This window comes from Herpailurus yagouaroundi, unplaced genomic scaffold, assembly GCF_014898765.1.
Source record: "Herpailurus yagouaroundi ecotype Mexico unplaced genomic scaffold, PumYag 139, whole genome shotgun sequence".
In the NCBI taxonomy this organism is placed as follows: Eukaryota; Metazoa; Chordata; class Mammalia; order Carnivora; family Felidae; genus Herpailurus; species Herpailurus yagouaroundi.
In genome coordinates this window covers 63270327-63297490 of record NW_024412394.1, presented here as the reverse complement: position 1 = coordinate 63297490, position 27164 = coordinate 63270327, and the positions used below count along the sequence as shown (strand labels likewise).

Below are 27164 nucleotides of genomic sequence, written 5' to 3'. Positions count from 1 at the left end.
ATGGTCCTTGAGGAAAGGATTTTATCCCTAAATATGTTTGGAAAATACAATATGCCCTGTTGGAGATTTGTAAAGCGTATCAGCAGCTTGTTAAAAGGCTTTGAGAAACCATTTGGTAAAAATAGTGATTTAACTTTCTTAATCCTCCAAATTTATTTGACCTGAGATCCTTTCCCCCACCAGGGTTCATTCCACATATCTCATGTTTCGTGAAACATGCTAGGGAAAAGGTTTTTTTTGCTACTTACTAGCTATGTAATTTTGGGCACATTTCCAACATCCTTGAGCCTTGGTTTCTTCATCTATAAAATAGAGATAATGACACCAACCTCAAAAACTATTGTGAAGAATAAATTTTAAATAATAACTGGTATGTATGTTCAATAAATGGCAGTTATTTGGAGATAGAAAGCATATGTCCTTTTTCCACAAAGATCTTAATTCAGTCTAGCAGGTAAGATAATAAATGTACCTATAAAAGAGTAATTACATCATTATCTGACTGCTTAGGACTTTAAGGGAGGAAGACTTTGCTTCTGCCTGCTATAGTCAAGGAAACTTTTAAAAAGAGGAGGTGGATTTTATGCTGGACCTTGAAAAACATTGCAAAATTTTGCTTGGAGTGAATTGGGTAGATGAACATTCTAGCCAAGATATGGTCCAGGGCTTGTAGATGAAGAAGTGTATAAAATTACAATGGTTGAAGCAGAAATGTTGTGTAGGTGAGGAGTGCAGTGTAATTCTGGAAACGTAGGTTGGGGTCACGCTGTGTTAAGCCTTGATTGCCAGATTGAAGGATCTTCTTTGTTTTCTAGGCTGTCAGCAGCCCCTGATAACTTTTCATTCAGGAGAATGATATGATCCTGGCAAAATTTTAAAAAATAATTTGTCAGAAGTGTAGGACAGACTGGAAGCTGTGGTTTGGTTAGTAATCATAAGGTAGATATTATAGGTGTTTTAAAATCTTTTTAGGGACACTGACCCTTTCAGAAATTAAAGCTAAGAACTAATTCTTATAAAATTATACACCTGTATATAAGTATCCTTTTGACATGTGTTAAAAATGATAATGTGAAAGAGAAGATAGTAATAATAACATTTCTTGAATGCTGACTTTAGGTCAGTTACCATATATTTGCTTTACTTGGGTTATTTTCATAGCAATCATGCGAGAATCTCTTGAACTGAAGAGATTATATAACTTGTTTAAGTCATTCAGCTACCAAGTGGGAGAACCAGGATTTAAGGGTCTGTCTGGTTTTTAAATTCATTTTCTTAATCTAAACTATATGACTCCATTCTAGGGCAAATGAAATTATAGGTGTAAGAAGCTTTTAGTTTTTGAAAGAGATAGTTTGCTATTCTTAATATTATCTCTGCTTTTATTATCTTTTATTATCTCTGCATTTATTTTCCTCTTCCCTTCCTGAACAATTTAGTCAAAAGCATCTGCATTAAGAGGTCCACTGTTTTTACCTATAGAGGAAGTTTTGTTGCCTGGCCAGAGTGAGGAAGGTGTTCACATGCATAATGGCCTAATGTGTGGTTTTGGAGCATGGGTGTGGTAAGGAGGTTGTCTGTGTAGAAGAGGGGCTCAGCATGGAGTATGTGAGTTGGAAGAGCAAATGGAGGATGTCCAGTATGGAGGGCGGTGACAGTTGCTCAGAGTAGACTGACAGAGCCCGGGTAGGGTAGAGGGCATCGGTGTAGTAAAGTATGCATGTCCGTGACAGGAGATTGGTTATACAGAGGGTGGGCCAGTTCATCAAATAAGTAAGTATACTTCATATGGGAGCCTGGTTTCTCAGTGTTGGAGAGAGGAGTTACAAAATGGAGAAAAGAATGAACCATACGCTGTTGGATTAGAATTGGACGTATCAGTGTGAACTTACAGTTTTCAGTGTAGATTGATAGATATAGCAAACCTGGCACCCAGTTCTTGGCTTCTGAACACTGTTCTCAATTAACCAGTGCTCTTTGGAGAAATGGCTTATTTCACGGCTGAGTCAGGGAATGTACAAGATGAGCCTGGAACCTCTTATAATGCAAGAAAGTTTTTCATAGAGTGATAGGATTATGTCAGAATGACACAGAACCAACTTGAATGGACTCCACTGGCCAAAGCTAAATGATGTGAACATCTGAATAAATAATGATGGCAAAATATTACAAATAAAATTGGAACCCATAAGTCTATATTGAAAAAATTAATGAGTAAATGGAAGGTTTGATGAAGCAGGGAGTGTGTTTACAGTCTCAAAGTATCTACTGAGGGGCGCCTGGGTGGCGCAGTCGGTTAAGCGTCCGACTTCAGCCAGGTCACGATCTCGCGGTTCGTGAGTTCGAGCCCCGCGTCGGGCTCTGGGCTGATGGCTCAGAGCCTGGAGCCTGTTTCCGATTCTGTGTCTCCCTCCCTCTCTGCCCCTCCCCCATTCATGCTCTGTCTCTCTCTGTCCCAAAAATAAATAAACGTTGAAAAAAAAATTAAAAAAAAAAAAAAAGTATCTACTGAAAGAATAGTTAAAAATTACAGAGATTAAAAACTACAGTGGAAAAACTTGGCAGTGATCAAAACAGACATATCAGTGTGCCAGCTAATAGGATGCACTGAGACTGGCATCACTTTTATATTCCTGCCAAAGATGTACACCCTGAATTTAATCTTGAGAACGTCAGACTAACTCTAGAGGAGGGACATTCTCCAAAATAACTGACCTGCAGTTTTTATAAATTTTTTTTAATGTTTTTATTTATTTTTGAGACAGGAGAGACAGAGCATGAGCAGGGGAGGAGCAGAGAGAGAGGGACACACAGAATCTGAAGCAGGCTTCAGACTCTGACCTGTTAGCACGGAGCCCGATGTGGGGCTCGAACTCAAGGACTGTGAGATCATGACCTGAGCCAAAGTCGGATGCCCAACTGACTGAGCCACCCAGGCACCCCATGACCTGCAGTTTTTAAAACTATCAATCAAGGTCATGAAAATTACGAGCGCACTGAAGAACTGTACTGGAGTGAAAGAGACATGACAGCTAAATGCAATTCATCAGTCATGACGCTATAAAGGATATTATTAGGAAATTGGTAAAACTTGAAATGGGGTCTAAGGATTAGCTATAGTAATGTACCAGCGTTAATTTCTTGATTTTGATGGTTGTTACCTGGTTATGTAGGAGGATTCTCTTGTTTGTAGGAAATACAACACTGAAGTATTTAAGGGTGACTGGATTTCATGGTGGCAGCTTACTCTCATATAAGGGAAAAAAAATACTTGTACTCTACTGTATTTAGAAATTTTCTGTAACTTGGAGGCAGTTCACAGAAAACAAAAAGGGTAAAAAAAAAAAAAAAGCAATTACCTGGGGTAAGTGGTTGAATTCTTATTCTATTGGTGGCTAAAGGAAGAGACGTTTTGTATGGCTGTACAAATGCTATTAAGAGGAGCCTGTAATCAGTCTTGTGAATTATTTTATGGAAGTGCAGGTACTCAGAAAGTTTATATACAAAAACGTGCCCTTTGGCTTTGTAGTTGTATATAAATGTGTTTTGATCTTCCAGGTATCTTACTAACTTTTGAAGATAACATTTTGTACGTTTTAATGTTCCATTTGAATTACTTTAAAAAATGCCATTTGCTTTTATTTCTTGGCTCATATTTTATAGATAATATCTTACAATAGGGGAATACATTTTCTGTCATGTTAAATAATTTTAACATTATTCCAAATGATAATAAGAACAATATGTATTTATTGAGCATTCTGAGTCTTGAGTATTTCCCCAAGTTACTTAACTAACCTTTTATTGCTTCACTTTTCTCTTCTGTGAAATGGGGATGATAAGAGTCCCTTTTTCTCTTAGTGTTGTGAGAATTACATGTGAAAGTGCATGTGAAGTACTTAAAACAGTACCTGTTCACATCCATAGGTGCTTTAATAATTGTTAGCTAATTAATGATTATAGTTATGATTCTTAGGATCTCTATTTGCATTATTTCATTTAATCCTCATAGTTAGCCCTTGAAATATTTTCCCTATTTTACAGGTGGGAAAGCAAGTTCTGAGAGGTTTACTAATTTCCCTAAGGTCATAAACTTAGTAGTGACAGAGCCAGTATTCCAAACCATGTGTATCAAACTTCAAAGCCCCTACATAAATACATTACTTCTGTGTAATGTTTTTTTTTTTCTTATCAGAGTTTTAGAAATAATCAGCATTAAAACTGAAAGCACTTTATATTCTACTTTATTAAAATTTATATGCCCAGAAGTTTTATAACAACAGCAGTGCTTTATTCAGAATGGAAAGACTATTAGAAGTATGAACAAGATTATACATTTAACTTTATTATTTTTAATACATATATCTTTTTCTGTTATTTCATTTTTTGTTTCAAGTTTTTATTTAAATTCCAGTTAGTTAACATATAGTGTAATATTGGTTTCAGGAGTAGAATTTAGTGATTCATCCTTACATATAACACCCAGTGCTCATCTCAAGTGCATTTCTTATTACCCATCACCCATCTAGCTCAATCCCTGCTCATCTACTCTCTGTCAATCTCAGTTTGTTCTCTATAATTAAGAGTCTCTTATGGTTAGCTTCCCTCTTTTTTTTCCCCTTTCCCCTATGTTTATCTGTTTTGTTTCTTAAATGCACAGATGAGTGAAATCATGTGGTATTTGTCTTTCTCTGATGGACTAGTTTCACTTAACATAATACCCTCTAACTCCATCCACGTCGTTGCAAATGGTAAGATTTCATTCTTTTTGATCATCAAGTAATATTCCATTGTGTATATATACCACATCTTCTTTATCCATTCATCTGTCAATGGACATTTGGCCTCTTTCCATAATTTGGCTATTGTTGATAGTGCTGCTGTAAATATCAGGGTGCATGTGTCCCTTCAAATCAGTATTTTTGTATCCTTTGGATAAATACCTACTAGTGCAATTGCTAATTCATAGTGTAGCTCTAATTTTAGCATTTTGAGGAACCTCCATATTGTTTTCCAAAGTGGCTGCACCAGTTTGCATTCCCACCAGCAGTGTAAGAGGGTTCTACTTTCTCTGCATCCTCACCATCACCTGTTTACTCTATTGTTAATTTTAGCCTTTCTGACTGGTGTGAGGGGGTATCTCATTGTAGTTTTGATTTGTATTTGTCTGATGATGACTGATGTTCAGCGTCTTCTCATTTGTCTGTCAGCCATCAGTTGTCTTTGGGAAAATGTCTATTCGTGGCTTCTGCCCATTCCTTTTTTTTTTTTTTTTTTTTTTTTGTAGGCTTCACACCTAGCACAGAGCCCAAAGTGAGGCTTGAACTCAGGACCGTGAGTTTAAGAGTCGGATACTTAACTGACTGAGCCACACACGCACCCCTTTTCTGCCCGTTTCTTAACTGGATTATTTGGTTTTTGGGTGTCGAGTTTGATAAGCTCTTTATAGATTTTGGATACCAACCCTTTATCAGATATGTCATTTGCAAATATATTCTCCCATTCCATCAGTTGCCTTTCACTTTTGCTGATTGTTTTCTTTGCTGTGCAGAGGCTTTTTATCTTCACGAAGTCCAAATAGTTCATTTTTACTTTTGTTTCCCTTGCCTCCAGTGATGTGTCTGGTACAAAGTTGCTTCAGCTGAGGTCAAAGAGGTCGCTGCCTGTGTTCTCTTCTAGGATTTTGATTGTTTCCTGTCTTACATTTAGGTCTTTCTTCCATTTTGAATTTATATTTGTATATAGTGTAAGAAAGTGGTCCAGGTTCCTTCTTCTGCTTGTTGCTGTCCAGTTTTTGCAACACCACTTGTTCAAGAGATGGTTGTTTTTCCATCGGATATTCTTTCCTGCTTTGTCAGTGATGAGTTAACCATATAGTTGTGGGTCCATAAATAAATCCCACTTGACCATGGTGAATAATTCTTTTAATGTACTGTTGAATTCAATTTGCTAGTATGTTGAGAATTTTTGCATCCATGTTCTTCAGGGATATTGGCCTGTAATTCTCCTTTTTAGTGGGGTGTTTGGTTTTGGAATCAAGGTAATCCTGGGCTTATAGAATGAGTTTGGAATGAAGGTTTTCTTTCCATTTCTATTTTTTTGGAACAGTTTGGGAAGAATATGTATTAACTCCTTAAATTTTTGGTAGAATTCTCCTGGGAAGCCATCTGGCCCTGCACTTTTGTTTGTTGGGAGATTTTTGATTATGGATTCAATTTCTTTGCTGATTATGGGTCTGTTCAAATTTTCTATTTCTCCCTGTTTCAGTTTGGTAGCTCATATGTTTCTAGGAAATTATCTATTTCTTCCAGATTGCCCAATTGGTTGGCATATAATTTTTCATAATATTCTCTTACAATTGTTTGTATTTCCGTGGTGTTGATTTTGATCTCTCCTCTTTCATTTGTGATTTATCTATTTGAGTCCTTTCTCTTTTCTTTTTTATAAGTCTGTCTAGGGCATTATTAATTTCATTAATTCTTTCAAAGAACCAGCTCATAGTTTAATCCATCTGTTCTGTGTTTTGTTGTTGTTGTTGTTGTTGTTATTTTTGTATCAGTTATTTCTGCTCTAATCTTTATTATTTTCCTTTTTCTGCTGGCCTTAGTCTTTATTTGTTGGTCCTTTTCTAAGGTTAGGTTGTGTATTTGAGACTTTTACTTACTTCTTGAGGTAGACCTGTATTGCTATATACTTCCCTCTTACACCACTTTTGCTGCATTCCAAAGGTTTTGGAGTGTTGTGTTTTCATTTTCATTTGCTTGCACATATTTTTAAATCTTTATCTTTAATTTCCTGGTTGACCCTTTCATTCTTTAGTAGGATGTTCTTTAACTTAACGTCCATGTATTTATGTATTATGGTCTTTCCAAGTTTTTTCTTGTGATTGACTTCAAGTTTCCTAGTGTTGTGGTCTGAAAATATGCATGGTATGATCTCGATCTTTTTGTACTTGTTGAAGCTTGATTTGTTACTCAGTATGTGGTCTGTTCTGGAGAATTTTCCATGTGCACTCAAAAAGAATGTGTATTTTGTTGCTTTAGGATGAAATGTTCTGAATATATATGTTAAATCCATCTAGTCCAGTGTGTCATTCAAAGCCATTGTTTCCTTGTTGATTTTCTGTTTGTATGATCTGTTTATTGTTGTAAGTGGGGTATTAAAGTCCCCTTCTATTATTGTATTGTTATCATGAGTTTCTTTATGTTTGTTATTGATTTGTGTATTTGGGTTTTCTCAAGTTGGAGGCATAAATACTTAGAATTGGTAGATGTTCTTATTGGTTAGACCCCTGAATTATGACACAGTGTCCTTCTTCATCTCCTGTTACAGTCCTTAGTTTAAAATGTAGTTGGTCTGATATAGTATGGCTACTGTGGCTTTCTTTTGACATCTATTAGCATGGTAAATGGTTCTCCATTCCCTCACTTTAAATCTGCAGGTGTCTTTAGATCTAAAATGAGTCTTTTGTAGGCAACATGTAGATAGGTCTTGTTTTTTTGTTTGTTTGTTTATTTGTTTGTTTTATTTTTTAATCCATTCTGATACCCTGTGTCTTTTGATTGGAGCATTTATTCTCTTTATATTCAGCGTTATTACTGATAGATACAAATTTAGTGCCATTGTTTTACCTATAAAGTCAGTGGTTCTGGAGATTTTTCTCTGTTACTTTCTAGTCTTTGTTGCTTTTGGTCTTTCCTAGTCAAAGGGTCCCCTTTAATATTCTTGTAGGGCTTGTTTAGTGGTCATGAACTCCTTTAGTTTGCTTGTCTGGAAAGTTCTTTAAGTCTCCTTCTATTCTAAATGGCAGCCTTGATGGATAAAGTATTCTTGGCTGCATGTTTCCCAATCAGCACATTGAATATATCATGCCACTCCCTTCTAACCTGTCAAGTTTATGTGGAGAGATCTGTTGCTAACTTTGACTTTCCTTGTTGGTTAGGGATTTCCTTTCCCTGGCTGCTTTCAGAATTCTTTCCTTATCTCTGTGTTTTGCAAATTTTACTAGGATATATCTTGGTGTTGGCCTGCTTTTGTTGATTTTAATGGGTGTTCTCTGTGCCTCCTGGATTTGGGTATCTATTTCCTTCCCCAGTTGAGGGAAGCTTTCAGCTATAATTACCTAAATGAAACTCTGCTCCTTTTCCCCTCTCTTCTTCTGAGAGTCCTATGATGTGAATGTTATTATGCTTTATGGAGTTGCTGTGTACCCTAAGTTTATATTCGTGATCCAATATTTTTCTCTCCCTCTTCTTTTCAGCTTCAGTATTTTCTACAATTTTATCTTCTATATCATGTGTTCCTATACTTCTTCCATTCTTGTGGTCATTATAGTCTGTTAGTTTTGCATCTCAGTTACAGCATTTTTAAATTTCAGCCTAACTAGTTTTTAGGGTTTTTTTTTAACTCTGTGGTAAGGATCTCTTTGGTTTCTTCTTTGCTTTTCTTAAGCCTAGCTAGTATCCTTATGATTGTTGTTTTAAAATCTGGTTCCAGCATATTACTTATATCATTTTTGATTAGCTCCCTGGCCATGACCTTTTTTTGTTCTTTTGGGATGAATTCCTTCCTCTTGGCTTTTTGTCTAGGTATTCTGTATATTAGGAAAACCTGTTATGTTTCCTGCTCCTGAGAGTAATGGCTGTATTAAAAAGAGATCACATACTGTCCAGGGTCTGATGCTTCAGGAAGTATTTCTGGTATATGCTGTGTGCAATCTGCTGTTGTGTTTTGGCTCCTCTTTCCTTGAGGTCAGTCTTTTGCAGAATTTCTCCTTGCCTGCAGTGGGGGAGTATTTGGACCTTGTCCACTATACGGTGAGTTTTATCTAGATATGTTTTGATCTGTATTATAAAAGGGGCTAGATCCTGTTTCCCCTAGAGCTGAAGCTTTGCAGGACTCTATGGTCATTAGACTTGGTGGGTGTGGGAGGTTTTTGCTGGTCTTCTGGGGGAGGGTCCCACTGCTGATCTGACTCTCAGGCACACTTGCTTTAGTAAAAAAGCACCTGCAGGGCGCCTGGGTGGCTCAGTCAGTTGAGTGTTGACTCTTGATTTTGGCTTAGGTCATGGTCTCACAGTTTGTGGGATTGAGCCCCGCATCTGATGCTGTGCTGGCAGCAGGGAGCCTGTTTGAGATTCTCTCTGTGTCCCTCCCCAACGTGTGAGCTCTGTCTCACGCTCTTTCTCTCTCAAAATAGATAAATGAAACATTAAGAAAAGACACCTGCGGAGCGCAGGGGGCACAGAGCTTGGTGCAAGCAGCTGAAGCCTCCACTGTGGGCTCTGTGCTGTTCACTGGAATTTGATGGACGGGGGTAAACATAGGGTCACCTGGCTCTCTCCTCCCCCGGTGGGAGAGTTTGCACCTGCCGCTGTTCAGGAAACCCTCACAGAAGAGCAAACAGTCTCTCCTCGTTTGTCACAGGTTCCCTCAGATCCCTGCCTTCACTCTGTCTGTGTCCAAACCGTCTGCTCACCCGGCAGCCCTGTGCTCCTGTGTTCTATCTCAGGTGTTGCCAACTGGATTTCAAAACTCCAAATTTTAGGGACCCAGCAAGGACTTTCTCTGATCCTCTGGGGCAGGGTCTTGCTACACTGTGTCTGGTGCTGTTTTGTCCCAGAAGGGCAGTTGCACAGGGACTTGGAGTTTATGGTCACGTGCAACAAAAAGCCAGCGTCCAGGTTAGTGGCCCACAGCAGGCGTCTCTGCTCCTGTGCCAATGAATGGGGTAGCTCAGTGTTGCCCACTGGCTCATTTGTCCCTGGAGAGGCAGTGCTTCCTCTTCAAAATCCACTCCAGCAAGGGGAACTGTCTCTCCCAGTGCCACCCAGGGGATCCTCAGGCCACACTCTGCTCCCACAGTGAGGGCCTCTGCCCTACATTCCACAGAAGCACTTCTGTACCCTCCAAGCTCCATCCAGTGATAGTGGGGACTTCTAAAACTTCAGACTTTGAACTCTGCTGCTTGTAAAAACTTGCGACTATCAGTTCCTCTTGTTTTCCCTCTCAGTGGTTTGGGGCAAGTATCTTTTCTTTGCAGTGCCCTGCACAAGAGAGAGGGTGCTCTCTTTCTCTCTCTCTATTTCTCTCCTGTCTCCCTGATCAGGGCTCCTTCCTCTCTGCAGCATTAGGGATTGTTTTCTCCCCCAAATCACGTCTCCACACCTCCTGCCTTCCATGATGTGACCTCTTTTTTCCCTCTAGTTGTGCAGTTTGTTCTCTCAGTCCTCAGATCTGTTTCCTTCATATTCAGAATGATTTGATATTTATCTAGCTGTGTTCGAGGAACGAGGCAAGCATAAGGTCCTCCTATTATTCTGTCATCCTTTTTTTTTTTTTTTTAACGTTTATTTATTTTTGAGACAGAGAGAGACAGAGTGTGAACAGGGGAGGGGCAGAGAGAGAGGGAGACACAGAATCTGAAACAGGCTCCAGGCTCTGAGCGGTCAGCACAGAGCCTGACGCGGGGCTCGAACTCACAGACCGTGAGATCATGACCTGAGCCGAAGTCGGATGCTCAACCGACTGAGCCACCCAGGCGCCCCAACTATTCTGTCATCTTAACTCAACTTAACAACTTATTTTTTTTTAAGTTTATTTATTTAAGTAAAATCTACACCCAACATGGGGCTTGAACTCATGACTCTCAGATCAAGAATCACATGATCTGACTGAGCCAGCCAGACGCCTTTATACATTTAACTTTTAAAAAGAATCTGCTCTTTCTTACTGAAAGAGCAGACATTAAAAAGCAGAATTTGGGGCACCTGGGTGGCTCAGTCAGTTAAGTATCCAACTCTTGATTTCGGCTCAGGTCATGATCTCGCCGTTCGTGAGTTTGATCTCCACCCCCCCCCCCCCAAAGATAGGCCTAAAGATAAACTAATTCTTAGTTTAGCTCAGATGAAAAATTTACTGGTGTCCTGTAAATTTCCTGTAAGATAACCTCTTTGTGGTCTTGTGTATTGATTATATTTATTTCTTGAAACTCTTGGCTTTGTGGTATTATACCACCCTGGTCCTCCTTTGACTTTTCTAGCTTTGTGTATCATTTGGCCAAGCAGATTCTCAGTCCTGACCTGTAATCATAAACTCCGTTATAGGTGTTTGTTCCCTATATCTTTAATCTCTTGAACGATAGACCTTACCTGTGTCCATCTTCAGCTTTGTTCATGACTTTCTTTCTAGTGCTTTAGCTGTGGTACTTTCCAGTATTTATTTCCAAGCTCTTAGTAGTTACATCCCAAATAACCTGAAATTCAGAATATATAAAACCTCATTCATTATCTCTTCACCTCTGCTTCCTAGGAGTTTATTTATTTATTTATTTAAAAAAAAAATTTTTTTTTTCAACGTTTATTTATTTTTGGGACAGAGAGAGACAGAGCATGAATGGGGGAGGGGCAGAGAGAGAGGGAGACACAGAATCGGAAACAGGCTCCAGGCTCCTAGCCATCAGCCCAGAGCCCGACGTGGGGCTCGAACTCACAGACCGCAAGATCGTGACCTGGCTGAAGTCGGACGCTTAACCGACTGCGCCACCCAGGTGCCCCTTCCTAGGAGTTTAGAGGTAGATTGTGAGAGGAGGGTTTTCCCCCTCTAAGCTGTTTCTATCATTAAGTTCTATCTCTAGAGATTTTCTCTTACTTTTCATCTTCATTCAAAGAAGTCATGTCTCATTTCCTTTTTGTTCCTCTTTCATCCCATGACCCACACATTATCACCCAGTACTTAATATTTTAACTGTTGCCTAGACGGTCTCCTTTTATTCTGGTGCAACTCACATTTTAATAACCACATTTACCATGTTATTCCTCTGACCAAATACTCACAGTAGCCCCTGTATCCTTCACTTGATTCTCAGGATCCGTAATTATGTCATCGATGTACTTGCACAAACTTATTTCCTTCATAATGTGCAGGAATAGAACTCTGGTTATGCCAGCTACCTTCACTTCATCTTTCAGAAAGACACAGTTTCTCTTTCTGTGCCTTTCTCCTTGACTCCCTTAGCCTGGTCTGCTCTCTTTTCTCCGTGCTTGAGTAAATCTTACCCAGCTTTATATTCCAGTCCAAACTGTGACCTCATGAAAGCTTTGTACTCTCCTCATCTTTGCAGTCTGTAAATTCTTAGTGCACTGTATTCTTCACTTAATGGTTTAGAACTTGATATTATATGTGTATTGTTTGTTTTATGCTAGTCTTACCTCTTTTAACTGTATTAAATCATTTTTAACAATGAAATTGAGATTTTAAAGCTCATATGTTCCCTGCAGTGTTGGCACTTAGTAGGTATGCAATACTGCCTGATTAATCATAAAAATTATGCTTATCTGGCAAATGAATAAAAGGTAGAGATTTCTTTACTGTTCAAGAGATCTTATTTTTCAGTTTTTCGGGTGGAGGAAGGGAAGAAAAAAGGTAACAGTTCCTTTTTAGTTGCCTTATATATTCGGTTGTGTGTTAACTCTCAGCTTACCAATAACCAGTGTTGTGGCTGGACCAGCCTTTGTGGTTCTGAACCCTTCAACAGTAGCCATCAGGAGACTTTGAAAATGAAGGTTTATTACTTACAGGCCTTGAAAATTACTCAGCATACCTGAGGCCACGCGGTGAGGTCACTCGTAGAGAGAGAAAGAGCATAAGCACGCCTGAGCCTGGGGTTCTGCTTTTATTGGGGTTGATGTGGGGGTCTAGGGTTTTGAAGGCTCATTTTTTACTGGTGAATTTAAAACATTAGAGAAGGAATTTAAAGCACAGGAAGAGAAAAAACAAGTGGCCCAAATGGCTAGTTATTAAAATTAACCAAGATTTCTAAAACAAAGGAATCTCAGTGTGAGGAGATGGCCTGGCTCTGTATCTAGTTTTGTGGCTGTGTCCCATACCCCCACCCCCTTACCCCCAATCTCCCCCTTCAGATAGTCCATCTTTGAAGTGGCTGCCACAGCAATCAAAGTTTAAGTCAGGCCCTTGCATTATGAAAAGGCAAACACCCCAAACAAGTGTCAGTATTTGTAGTCCACTCTGAGGCATCAGAGTCAATGGTGAGGGCCTTAACTGCCTGGGTAGCAGATATAAGTCTTTTATAGGGCATGTGTAAAACCCACTACACATCTAAATAGCACATTGTAATAGCAGAACTTAATAATTATACAGGCAGTAGTCTGATATCCAGTCTGTAGCCATTGTCCCAAATTTGAAAGGTCCAGCTATGAAAATAGATCAGTTAAATAGTTGTATCTCATTTCAGGAGGTGGTCTTGCAAGTGGATTCCCAAAGTTAGGCCTATACTTGCAAGAGATCAGGTATTTAATAAGAGGCATTTCTATGGAGTAAAGGAAAAATAAAGGCTAATGGTTGAAGCAAATTGTAAACCGAATCTGAATCTGGAGGGCAGTATTCCTAGATGTTAGGGCCAAACAGCTTTGCAGTTTGAATTTTTGTGATGATGACATCAGGTGTTCAGGCAAACTCTTTATTGCCCACACAGCAACAGACACGAAGATTGTATATGAGATTGTGATGATTTCTCTGAAGTGTATATCCAGTTATTCCATTCTAGCTCTCGTTGTTTTGGAGAAAGGCAATTTTAGTTCTCAATGTTTCACAAGGGTGGGAGAAAAACTGGACATGTTAGTTTGGAGAGTTGTAGCCAAATACTGGAAGAAACTAGAAGAATTTATGACCCATTTCAATTTACAGGTAAAAAACAAAACCTCAAGGACAATTAAAAGCACTTAAATCTGATATCTGGAAAGGCGTATTACTGAAACATAATTAGGTCTTTCTGCAGTCACCCCCATTTCTATCAGAGATCAGGAAAATAAGGCTCAAGTGTTTGTAAAATAAGTCCAGTCTCTTTAAACTTGGCCTGGTTATTTACATAAGTGCAGCATGAATAGCTATTGACCATGATTGACCATATAGACTCTTTTAATTCAGCTTTGCTGAATTTTTCATAAGGAGTCATGCATTGAACTTGTAGATGCTTCTCAAGGCTACGAAGCCAAGCCAAGGACTTGGATGTCAGACTTCATCTGTAATACAGATAGATTGGGGTGAATTCCTCATTTTTTGAGGCTCTCAACTATTCTGAGGTTCCTGGGCCTGCCAGGAAGTGACCTTCTTCACTTACCTGGTAAGGCTGCTGGGAACCCTGTATGTAAGGCACCAGACTTTCCCTAGGGGCCTTACTGGTTCCATAAAGTCAACCTTAATTTTTTAAAACTATCTGATCATATCTGAATCTATGTATGTCTCTCTCAACTATGACATTCCATTCAAAGCCTTGGTAATGTAACCATTGTTTCCAGTTGTGTCCTGGTACAAGGAGAACAGATTCTTAAGTGAACATATGCAAATAATTGTACTGCTGTGAAAGTATAGTCACTGAGAGTTTCCGAATTCTGGAGGGATCAGATGGAGGGAAAAAGTGATTGTTTCACCTTTGTTCACAAAGGTATATATTTTACCAAATTGCTGTAAGTCATAGCTAGCTTAAGAGAAAACGTTTCCTTCAATCTGGAAAACAGAAGATTAAAGAACCAGCAATATTTCAAACAAAATTCATAAAAAATTATAATTATTCTCTTCAGTTCATTCAGTCCTAGTGATTCTTGGTCGTGATCTTTTTTTTAGCAGTTTCATGAATTTAGTTTTTCCTTAGAGGTCTGTCCGTTCTTACCTAGTTTAGTGGTACGATCTGAAAGTTATCAGAAACCTGGGCTTGTCAGATTCCTTTCCAGGAATCTCCTTGAAGATGAAGCATTTGTGCAAAAGCATCAGAGTGAAACAGTAACTTCTGTAAATGATAAACTTCTGTAAATGGCTATTTCTGTGCCACACGTTTTAAGATGATAACTGGAAATGATGACTGATAACATTTCATATCAGATTTTTAGGAATTTTATACAATTTCTGGAACACTTACGTTAATAGCATATATCCATACAAGGATATCCATAAGGAGGGTTTAGTGTTATTTCTTATTTGATAATGCTTCTCTTATAATTTAACATATCAAATAAACCTAGTTAATTCATCATCTCTCTTTTTATAAGGAAAGTAAAGAGATCTTTTGAGATGTTCCAGGGGTTCCCTAGGAAATCCCAGAGTTATTTCCAGGTTAAAAGGACTTGATGTAGAATTTGATTTGGGGAACGTTGTCAAAAATATCAAAAGGTTTTAGACACTTGAGTAAATAGGATCACAGATGATTATGAAACAATACTTAATTATCTACTTAAGTGACAAAAGATTGTATTTTTTAAATTAGTTTTTAAATGTTTTCATTTATTTTTGAAAGTGAGACAGAGCACGAGCAAGGGAGGGGCAGAGAGAGGGAGACACAGAATCTGAAGCAAGCATCAAGCTCTGAGCTGTCCGCACAGAGCCTGATGAGGGGCTTGAACCCATGAACCCTGAGATCATGACCTGAGCTGAAGTAGGAAGCTTAACTGACTGACTACCCAGGTACTGCAGTGACAAAAGATTTTAAAGGCAAATATAGAAGGTTACATAGTTGTGAGCAAAATTCAGCTCCTTTAATATTGAAAAGACTGTTTGCTTAAGTAATCAAAGATCTGATTAAGACACATGAAACAGGTTAATTATTTTGATAAAACACAAAATCTTTGCTTTCTAGCTAGATTACTTGAAAGATAAGGCAAAACCTTTCATAATCTATTATCAAGAGCTGACCAATACTCCCAGAAAACTTTGTCCTTATAGCAGATGAAAGAAAATTATATTAGCACAGTATTGATTTTAAAGCTTACTATTTTAAAAACCACCATTTATAACAACAATTCAGTTTTAGCCAACTTGACCGCACAAGGTAAAATTCTTTTCTCTTTCTTCTCAACTTTCTATACCATTTTGTGCTTTATTTTCCTCTTTCCCATTCTGAAAAAACCAATTTTAAGGCAAATTGCTTTCTTTTTCCTTAGCAAAAATACATCTTCATACCTCATACCTTCTCTTAGCTGAAGATACATCCTACTTTTCTTGCATGCAGAGATGTTTCCCTTATTATTTCTAGTAGCTGTAATTACATATATTATTTAGAATTCTTAGCCCTTAGAAACCTTAATTTCTCACAAAAAGTAAGAAGTAAAACTTGTGAATTATTATATCAGCATTCTTTAGACTGGCAAATTTGTGACTATATTTCATAATTTCTATAAACATACATTTCCTCATAGTACAGCTTTGCAGTGTGGTGGCACAAGACACATTTACTAACAGACCCAAATATCTTTAGTTCCTCTGTAATAAGAGGTCAAAAGTAGGTCAACTTAGGCTTGTTTTGCAATTAATAGTTCAGTATTTTATCTTATTTGGAAATGATTTAGATAATCAGTGAATTCCTTTCATTTAATTTAGCAAAATTCTGAGGGTGGAAGTTAACAAAAATTTTAGAAACTACTTTTAAGTAGACATGTCATCACATAAATATTGCTGAAAAGTTCGCTCAGAAACTCTTATCTCATTTAACATTTATCTAAATCACTCGATCACAGCAATTATGTTTAGACTACCCATGAAAAACTTCTTTAGACAGTAGACAAAGGTAAACCACCATCCCAAGCTATTTTTCTTGCTGACAAATTTTTTAAGATATAACATGAATTTATTTGACTAGTAAACCCAGGTAGAGTAAGTTTTTTATCTGAATTATACTTAACGTAATTAATTATATTAATATCTGCATTATATTTACTATATATAATATACATGAACAGTATAATTTTATAATATAAATGAATTAGATATAATTTGCAATATACTGAATATCTATGTGTCTGAAGACATACTTTTTTTTAATTAAACCAAATTTAAAGTAGCTTTTACTTACCAGAGATTATTCCAGATCATGTGAACTTGAAAATATTTGAGTTAGTTTCAGTATTTCTGAGTTTTAGGAATACTTATTTCCTAAGTGCTTATTTTTAAGCCAGTGAAATAGTTCTTTTACAGATTAATTTGGTGATCCTGTCTCTGGAGGTAGAGAGAAAAAAAATCACATATACATAACATACCCATAGACATACATGAACATGCAGACAGACATAGAGACCTGTAGCTTCCATTTCAGCATTCTAGCCATGAATCAGGTACAGCAATATAAAACTCTCTAGTTTATAAATAAGGGCTGAATCCAAATTGGCAGACAGAATAAGAAAAGGTTGCCTGCTCTAGTAGCGAAAGCTTTGTACTAATATTTGTAGAGACGACTTTTAAGATTTGTACTTATGCTTAACAAATAATCTTAAAGAGGCTGTGGACTAGAGTTTGGGCAAAAGGGCTTTTATAGCATTTTGTATTTTATTTATTTATTTATTTTTTCAACGTTTATTTATTTTTTTTGGGACAGAGAGAGACAGAGCATGAACAGGGGAGGGGCAGAGAGAGAGGGAGACACAGAATCAGAAACAGGCTCCAGGCTCTCGGCCATCAGCCCAGAGCCTGACGCGGGGCTCGAACTCACGGACCGTGAGATCGTGACCTGGCTGAAGTCGGACGCTTAACCGACTGCGCCACCCAGGCGCCCCAGCATTTTGTATTTTAAAAGGCCTGTTTTCCCCCCTTTTTTCCTGCGGTTTCAGGCGATTGTGGGCAGGGCTTTAGGTACCCCCTGGGTGTTTACATTTCAAAGACATGGCTGGATCTTAAATCTTCAAGGGACAGAGTAGAATGCAAGCTTTCTCCTAAGAGTTCTAGTGCCTTTTGGATGGTTTTGGCAGTCACAATAAAATGTAGTAGTGCTACCCTGTAATTAGGGGGAATGCCTTGTAAAAATAATTCTCTGGACTCCACATCAAATGGGGCCTCTTCAGGTTGGAAATGCAGAAGGGGTCATTTGGGTCATTGTGGTCATGGGAATGATGAACCCATTGGACCATGGGAATTTTGTGCAGCAGGAGATGGGCTTCCTCTGTGAACCTTAGCAGTAATCACGATGATGGAAGGACAGGTGCAGTGCCAGGCAATGTATATCCAGGTGAGGAGAGGGAGGGCTCGGCTATGAGTATCAGTGGCTCTAGGGGCCTTTGCCTTCCCAGTTCCCTCTTCCTCCTCTAGGAGAGGCCTCGATAATCCTGTCAGCTCTTCCCCTGTTGGAAGGGACACCTCGTGAGGCATGCTTCTAGTGGAAAGCTGTTCAGTGGAAAGCCGAGGGGGCTCAGGATCTATGGTATCTCAGAAGGAAGGACAGTATAGCCCAGATGGATCTCTGAGAAAGTTATGGATTTTAGGGTCTTTAGATACTGGCCTGTTAGTGCATTTTGGCCACTGTGAGGCATTTAGAGCCTGTTCCAAACAAACAAGAAAATCCACAATAGCCAATTAGCTCTCTTCTCTCCTTCCTGCTGCATAAAATCTTTAAGCAAGGTTTGAGTTTCATTAAGGTATAGTTTTTGATCTTGGTTTCTACGTGTTTTTTCTCCTGTGACCTTAATCTTCCATGTTGTTACCAGAAAATTTTGGATGACATCACTGTCAGCCCTCTTCATAGGTGGTTGCTTTCTTTTCCAGGGTGTCCCAATAGACATCTCCAGGATTGGAGTCTGTCTTCAGTAGCGTGATATGCACAGGGTGTTTGGGAAAAGTCCCTAGGCCTCTGGAACATAAACCAGAGTCTTGGCATGTTGGCATGCATGACATTGAATAATACCAGGAAGCATTTGTGGGTTTTGCAGTTATCACAGAGCCGGTGTACCTCCTCAGGGTTCTTAGGACGTGCTGGCACCAGATGTTAAGGATATTTATTTGTCATTAATTTTTAGCAATACCACACCAGGAATTGGACCCATGGTATCCCATTGGGTCAGGGGACAATAGCAATTTCAGTGAGTGAAGTGGTAACACAGAGACTGTAGGCCTCTGTTGTATTTTCCCTTTGTGGTGCCATTGGCTTCTAGTTGTAAGCCTATTTCACTCTTCTGGGTTAGGACATATAATTTGGGCACAACACAGTTGACTCAGTGGTTGCAAGTGGAAACCTTCAGTCCTCCTCACCTCAGAACCCTCCTTGGGCAGTGACAATAGCCTTGCAGTCTTACCTGCCCTCCTTAGCTTTCCTTGGCCATTGAGGATCTTTATGCACATTAGTAATCAAATAAGATCTTTATAATTAGTAGTCTGTCGCATTAGACCACATGGCCTTGATTATGCTGCTCTGGGGAAATTTTTGGATTATTATGGCAGCCATGACCTTTAGGTTAGATACTGCAGGCAACACACAACAGAGGCAATGTGTGAAAGCACATAGTAGTATGACCCCTAGCTAAAGGTGTCCCTTTCTTAGATAGTGAGTTTGGCAGTTAGTAGGCAAGTTGCAGGTAAAGGCATAACCCTTGGTTAGTTGCAAGGGCAATCATGTAGTCTTGCCGACTATGCCAGTTGTGTGTTGGTCTTGTCATTAACCAGTTTTGTGGCTAGAGAAGCCCTTGTGGTTCTTATTATGATTGCAAGATGCCGTTCAGCAATAACTATCAGGAGACTGAATAAAAATAAAGGGTTTTTACTTATAGGACCTGGATATTACAGTATACATGGGAGTGGAGGTGGAGTGGGAGAGTGTACACATGTGTGAGCATGATAACATGCATGGACCTCTTGTTCTGCTTTTACTGGAGTTGAGGTAGGAGCCTAGGATTTCACAGGCTTACTATTGGTGAATTTACAACGTAAGAGTGGGAATTTAAAGCACGGGAAGAGAAAAAAACAACAAGCGGTGCAAATGGTCAGTTACAGAAATGAACCAAGATCTCTAAAATGGAGGAGCCTCCATGTGGGAAGGTGGCCTGACTCTTTATCTAGATTTGTGGCTGGCATTCTGTTTATTTGAAATAGCCATCTTTGAATTGGTTGCCTTGGCAATCAAAGCTTAAGTCAGGCACTTACATTAAAGTAAGAAAAAATACCCCATTTATCAAGGTTTACACTACATACTCAAAGGATAGAAATAAGAATAAAGTTAGGCCTAAAGATTATTTTCATGGAAAATTAAATGTAACATGAAGTGTAATCTTTCTGGATTTGGAAATTCATTCTTTTTTTAAAGTTTATTTATTTTTGTGTGAGAGAACGAGCAGGGGAGGGACAGAGAGAGGGAGAGACAGAGGGAAAGAGAGAATCTCAAGCAGGTTGTGTGCTGAGCCCAATGTGCGGCTCAAACCCATGAACTGTGAGATAATGACCTGAGCTGAAACCAAGGGTCTTGGATGTTCAACTGACTGAGCCACCTAGGTGCCCCTGTAAATTCATCCTTACAAGTGTTGTTGGGATTGAAAGATATTGAGAGTAAATTACATATCAGTTACATATCTGATATTAAGTTTTTAGATATAACCTAACTTATTAAGTCTTTTCTGTTAAAAAATATAATTAAAAAAAGTACACTCTATGTAATCAAAGCATTTCAGTTAAGACCTGCCTTTTTGCGAATAATTTTTGAAATGTCAGAACATTATCTAGAACTGTTTATTATAAATAAAGGTCTAAGAATGATTATTTGTAGAAAGGGGATTTAGCAGGCTCATTAAGTAATCTGATAGATAACTGAAATAATGCTAACATATTTTACCATTATTTGTTGGGGTAGCCATTTAAAGATCGCTGTGAATGGTTCTATGAACATTTGCATTCAGGACAACCAGATTCAGACATGGTGCACAGGCCAGTGAATGAAAATGATATCCTGCTGGTTCACAGAGGTATGTTTGACAAAGAAACTGATGTGTGTGAGGCACAAAATACTAGTTATTACAAGTTTTAATATGTAAAATTAATCAATGCTACATATTTAGATTCTATTTTTAGGAGTAGCTGTGAAGTTGTGTCAAAAGCAAATTGTGCAAAGCTAAAGCAAGGAATTGCTGTACGGTTCCATGGAGAAGAAGGCATGGTGGGTATAAAAATAAGTGCTGTTAAGGTCATTATATATAAAAGATTGAAATACACTTGAATAAAGTTTAGTATTTAATTGATAATGGAAGAAACTTGAGATTATTTTCATTTGTTATTCAGAAAAAAATTTTTCCTCATATATTTCTGTTCATACTTAATTTTATTTTCTTGAACTCAGGGTCAAGGTGTTGTGCGTGAGTGGTTTGATATTCTGTCTAATGAGATAGTCAATCCTGATTATGCATTGTTTACCCAGTCAGCTGATGGTAAGTTGCACAGTCTACATCACTTTTTCTGTGGCTTGTCTCATTTTCAAACTCCTTCAGTGCATTGTACCCTTTGATTCCCGTAGTGATCCTGTGAGCTAGGTGGGGTATTCCCATTTCATAGAAAAGAAAGTTGAAATTCAGAGTTTCCGTCTACATTAACACAGTTTGTGAGCGGTAGGATCATGAATAGAATCTGATTCAGTTTAGTATTCTTTCCTGTAAATAGTTGGTTCTTAGATATTTGTCTCAAGGGCTAGTGCTGGCCCCAACGAAGTTTTCATCAGTCCTTTGTAAAGTACAACTAAACTTACTCAATTTAAGGATTGTCCTTAGACTCATTTTTGAGTTAAAAATTTCCTTTTGTGAAACAGTGCTAGTAGATGGGCTTAAAAATAGCTTTATGTGGAAAAATTAAAATTTGCTATTGCTTATTTGAGTTTCCAAGTCTTAAAATTTTTGGATCATTAAAAAAAAAGTCTAGAAATCATGGTATTAAATCTTAACTTATAATCTATTTATGTATAGTAGCTTAGTTTTCAGCCCTTTTAGAAGATCAAAATCTGGTAACTGAAAACCTGTTATTATCTTATAAAACAGATAAACTGTTTGTTGAAATGATGCTTTGAATCTGCACAATTGTAACTTGATATTGTAGGCAAAATGGAAATGGTTATTGCCTCATCTGTGGGAGGTATACCTGACAGTTCTCTAACTTAATAAAGACCTATCCAAGTGAAGGTGGGATTCCAAGTTTTCAATGCTTTACACAGTTGCTTTTATTTCCTGAAAGTCTTTTCTTTCCCGGTGTTTAAGTTCTTTTTATAAGCAGAGAGTGTATCATTAATTACAGCTTCTGATTGCCTCTACCCAAACCAGCAGGCAAATCTCCATTGAGTAAGAAGGATGACTCTAAGAGAGGCGAGGGGGTGGGGGGCTGCAGTGATGCCAGGGAGCTGCAGGGATTCACCTGTGTAATGGGCTTCAGACTCACATGGTCTCTTGGAAGTTACTTAGGATTATGGGACTGTCTGCTTTAATTCTGTAACTACTGATTACTTACTCTGAGGTGAATTTGGTGTCTTTGTGATTTTGATGACAAGTTTGATGAGGTGCTGAGTTTAATTAGGCCTAACCTTTGAAGCAAGATTTAGAATTAGAACATTCTATTTTAGATTTATTTCTTTTCTTTATAGTCCCTTACTCTATGTCTGTTATTTTCATACCTGAAAAACAGATTTGGTGTGGAATCATAAGTCAAGATTGTTCCTCATATTACAAATATATTAGCAGAGCATATGTTGCTCTGCTAACAGAGACCATAAAGATGGTGATTTGTCCTTTTTGTAAGCCATATAAGTCTTCTCTTTAGGGTCACACTATTTATAAATTAAAATCTAAATTTTTTTTTTTTCTTCAACGTTTATTTATTTTTGGGACAGAGAGAGAGACAGAGCATGAACGGGGGAGGGGCAGAGAGAGAGGGAGACACAGAATCGGAAGCAGGCTCCAGGCTCCGAGCCATCAGCCCAGAGCCCGACGCGGGGCTCGAACTCACGGACTGCGAGACCGTGACCTGGCTGAAGTCGGACGCCTAACCGACTGCGCCACCCAGGCGCCCCTATAAATTAAAATCTAGATGAAATGTTTCTTTATTCTTACGTTTAGTTGATATGGAGGGAATTATATTAAAATTTTGAATTAAAATTCCTAAATGTGGCAAATGTTTGGCTAGATCTCATGTCTAACAATTTCTTTAAAACTTGCTTTCTCATTATATTAAGATGCTTACTATAGAGTTTGGCCTTTCGTGTTACACTGGACATGAATCCTGGCTCTGCACCTCTTTTTGCTACGATCTTGGGCCAGTAAATGTCACCTTTCTGGACCTCAGTTTCTCCATTTGAAAATGACGATAACCTATGTTTTGTAATGTGGTGAAAGAAATCAATTAGCTGATGTGTAAAAATGCTTAGCTCAGTACCTGGCACATAGAAAGCAGAAATAAATATTAGAAGCTATTATTCTGTGAGAATTATATTTTCTTGTTCTATAGGATTTTTCTGAGTAATGAAAAGAGCTGTGTCACAGTTACACTTATTTTGAACTGAGAACATAAACTTTGTGTTCTGTTTTAAGTAGTTTTCAAGTTAAAAATAACATTTCTTTCCTGAAGATCCCTCCCCCCAATTTGTTTCCTTATTTTTTAAAAATTTCTCCTTTTTAAGAACCCAGATTTCCCAGAAAATACTTAGCAAAGGAATTATAAATCACAGACCTAGGAAAGGAAAGTTGAGTCATCAAAAATCTTTGCTGATTCATCAGTAACCCTAAGCATTTACTATTTTGATAGGTAAGAAAAATACTTGTGACTATTCTTAAAATGCTATATTTTTAGAATTATTATGTTTGTCCTTGAAGTCTTTTATTCATCTCACAAAACTTTGTTTTGACTTTTTTAACATTTATTCATTTTTGAGAGACAGAGAGAGAGAGCACAAGCAGAGGAGGGGCAGAGAGAGAGGGAGACACAATCTGAAGCAGGCTCCAGGCTCTGAGCTGTCAGCACAGAGCCTGATGCAGGGCTAAAATCCACAAACCGCGAGATCATGACTTGAGCCGAAGTTGGACGCTTAAGTGACTGAGCCACCCAGGTGCCCCTTGTTTTGACTTTTAATACCCAGTCTTACCCATGACTGGGAATGATTTTCAAAAGATACTTGACAGTGAATGACTAGCTTCATGTGGCCCTTTTAAGTCATTCAACCATAAGCTTCCAAATTTGTACCTTTTATCTAAGTAAACTGGTTACAGCAATGTAGTCTAGTGCTAACAGTGAGGCATCAAAGACCAGCAGTGCACAAAGTGAATTATTATCAAAATATGTATACTAAATGACCAAACATCTCACTTTCCAAAACTTTCCATTTTTCCTTTATTTTATTTATTTATTTTTTTGGAAGGGATACTATTTATTAGATTTAGCAGTTATTCTTTCTTTTAGCCCAGTTGCCTAGAAGAGTAGTAAATAGGCTGAGCTCAATAAATATTTGTTCAATGAATGAGAGTTGTATTCAGAGTTAGTGATCATCACAGAAAAATACGGAAAGAATTCTTTAAAGGTAAGGCTTGGTATTAGGTTTTTCCATTGCACTAGATTTTTTTTAGACTTTTTATTGTAAAATATATAACAAAATTCACTGTTTTAACCACTTTAAAGTATACAGTTCACTGGTGTTAAGTACATTGACCGTGTTGTATAACCATCACCACTGTCTATTTCCAGATCTTTTTTTCATATAAGTGGAATCATACTGGGTTTTGACAGTAATTGGTAACTATTGCCTTTGCCATTTTTACTTTTATACCTCAGTGGTACTTATTTGAAGTGAAGAATAATTGGTTGACTTGTGGATTTAGGTGATTTTCTGAAAATTGTTAAAAGGCATCAAGTTCATTACTTAGGAACAAGTTGAACATTTAAAATTCTTACCCTCTCATAGTGCTCTGTTCCATAAGAAACAAAAAGTAGTGAATACCTACTGCTTTGGGCATGTATAGATGAATGAAACAATACCTGCCCTAATTCATAGCCTAATATTTCTACACTGCCGAGGAAAATGTGTGTGTGTTTTATCGTATAATATATTATTTCCACTATCTCTCTGGCACATCTTCCAACCTTTCGGTTAAAAGTATTCTAAAATTTTCTCTCTGCACAAAGACTTAACTCTGATAAGTATGTGTGAATTAATGATTATCTTCTGACAATTCCCTTGTCTGCTATATATTCCACAAAGAACATTACTGTGGAAGTTTATACATCATGTAACTTTGGTTTTGTCAAAGTTGTGTTTGAACTGATTTATCTGCAGTGAAATGATCTTTCTTCTGCATCTGGATTCTTAGAAATAAATTATATTGTATTTATTTTAATAGGAACAACTTTTCAGCCTAATAGCAACTCCTATGTAAATCCTGATCACTTGAACTATTTCCGGTTTGCTGGACAGATCTTGGGATTAGCTTTAAACCACAGGCAGCTGGTCAACATTTACTTTACAAGATCATTCTATAAGCACATTCTTGGTACGGATCTATTTTTATTTCCATAGGCATTTATTTAAAGTGTTTTTCTTAGAATCTTTAGGAAAAACTAAGTAGACAAGAGGTGGCATTTTGGATGAGGTAATTTTTATTTCAGTTGGAGACTATCTGTGTATGTAAGGCATTTGGGAGCCTGAGAAAAATTTTCCTAAAAATTTCCAAAAATTTTTTCCTAAAAAAAAAATTGTTTTTCATTTAGTATGTATATGTTCATGCAAAGAATGCAATTTAATATGAATATACTTAAGAGAATTGGCACTTCTTGAAGTGCATGATAATTTTCCTGTATAGCTATTTCAAAGAAAGAATACATTGTAAAAATGTGGAAAAAACCACAAGCTTCAATTAATAGAGTTCCAAATCCAGGAATTAGCATGTATTTAAATCTTGCTGTCAATTGGATTATATTTTGCAGTTTTATGGAATATCTGTAGAGGGCAGTATTTCACCATTAAACAAACAAGGAAAGGCAGAAACATTTAGAATATAACTGCTGTATGTTTGCATTTTTAGGTATTCCTGTAAATTACCAGGATGTGGCATCCATTGATCCAGAATATGCCAAAAATTTGCAGTGGATTTTAGATAATGATATTAGTGATCTGGGTCTAGAACTAACCTTTTCTGTTGAAACTGATGTGTTTGGAGCAATGGAAGAGGTGCCTTTGAAACCTGGGGGTGGAAGTATTCTTGTGACACAAAATAACAAAGTGAGTATTCGAATTTTTACCTTAGCCAATGTTTGTAACTTGTCCCTGATTGCTAATTACTCTAGTTTCCTGCCACTAGCTAGAAAAGCTTTTACTGTTACAGGGTTTCACAGCATTTTATAACAGATAAGATATTTAAATTAACTAAACCATCAAATATCAAACTTTGAATTAGGATTAAATCACTATTGTGTTAGACAGTCAAGGCAGTTCCTGAAGCAGCCTAGAGCACAATTTAGTTGATTGTATAACTTGGGCAACTGTATACTGAAAAATTCAATTAGAAATGGAAGCTTACATCAAGAACATATTTGATCAGTCACTGTTTCATGTTTTAATGTATGATATTAAGAGTTCCAATGGAGAAAAGAAGAAATTCCCATGTTAAGCTCTGTACCTGCTTTTGGGATCCAGTAGAGCTAATGGATCCAGTAGATCTATTCGACTACTTGATTTTTTTAAGCTTTATAACGATTATGTATTGTATCTTCTGTTTGTAAGTAGTTTTTCCAGTTTTACTGAGAAATAATTGACATACAACTGTACATATTAGTTTTAAATTTTGGCATATGTTTTAAATTTCATTGTTGAAAAATATGTTATTTTAATATATAATACATTTTTATGTTTGAAAATGTAGGAAATTGGGAGTCAGAAAATCTGGTTTGGCAATTCCACTTCTGTCATTTGCCAGTAGCAACTTTTGGTTAAACAAGACTAAAATCTTTTCCCTTTCCGTTAGTTGGATTATAATTCCAAGACGGCTTCAGAAGCAACTAACTATAAGAAATAATGTCCATTGATTTAGTAAAGCATATATTCTTTTTTAAAAGCCCAAAAGACTTGGCTGCACTTTAACCTCTTTTAGCCCCAGTTTTCTATTCTATAGACTTGGGATAATAATACTTCTTTTTAAAAAAAAAAAAATTTTAACGTTTATTCATGTTTTGATAGCGAGAGACAGAGCGTGAGTGGGGGCGGGGCAGAGAGAGAGGGAGACACAGAATCGGAAGCAAGCTCCCAGCTCTGATCTGACAGCACAGAGCCCTACGTGGGGCTCAAACTCATGGGCCATGAGATCACGACCTGAGCTGAAGGCAGACGCTTAACTGACTGAGCCACCGAGGCACCCCAGGATAATAATACTTCTGATACAGAATTGTTACTA

The 27164-nt window shown here is 37.6% G+C and overlaps 1 protein-coding gene across 7 annotated transcripts in view; it reads left to right on the top strand.

Annotated features, from left to right (window-relative positions):
• The window catches only part of HACE1 (HECT domain and ankyrin repeat containing E3 ubiquitin protein ligase 1), a 124068-nt gene that overhangs the window by 65754 nt on the left and 31150 nt on the right, over window positions 1–27164 (top strand). For 6 of the 7 annotated variants that reach the window (XR_005789926.1, XM_040474271.1, XM_040474269.1 and 3 more), the window contains 5 exons: window positions 20609–20720; window positions 20814–20911; window positions 21092–21179; window positions 25119–25268; window positions 25800–25996. Coding sequence is in view for 6 of the 7 variants with exons in the window: in XM_040474271.1 (XP_040330205.1) it covers window positions 20609–20720; window positions 20814–20911; window positions 21092–21179; window positions 25119–25268; window positions 25800–25996 (645 nt within the window). In the remaining variant the exon portion in view is untranslated. The remainder of the gene's footprint in view (window positions 1–20608; window positions 20721–20813; window positions 20912–21091; window positions 21180–25118; window positions 25269–25799; window positions 25997–27164) is intronic. The other variant, XM_040474272.1, reaches the window with a different exon arrangement.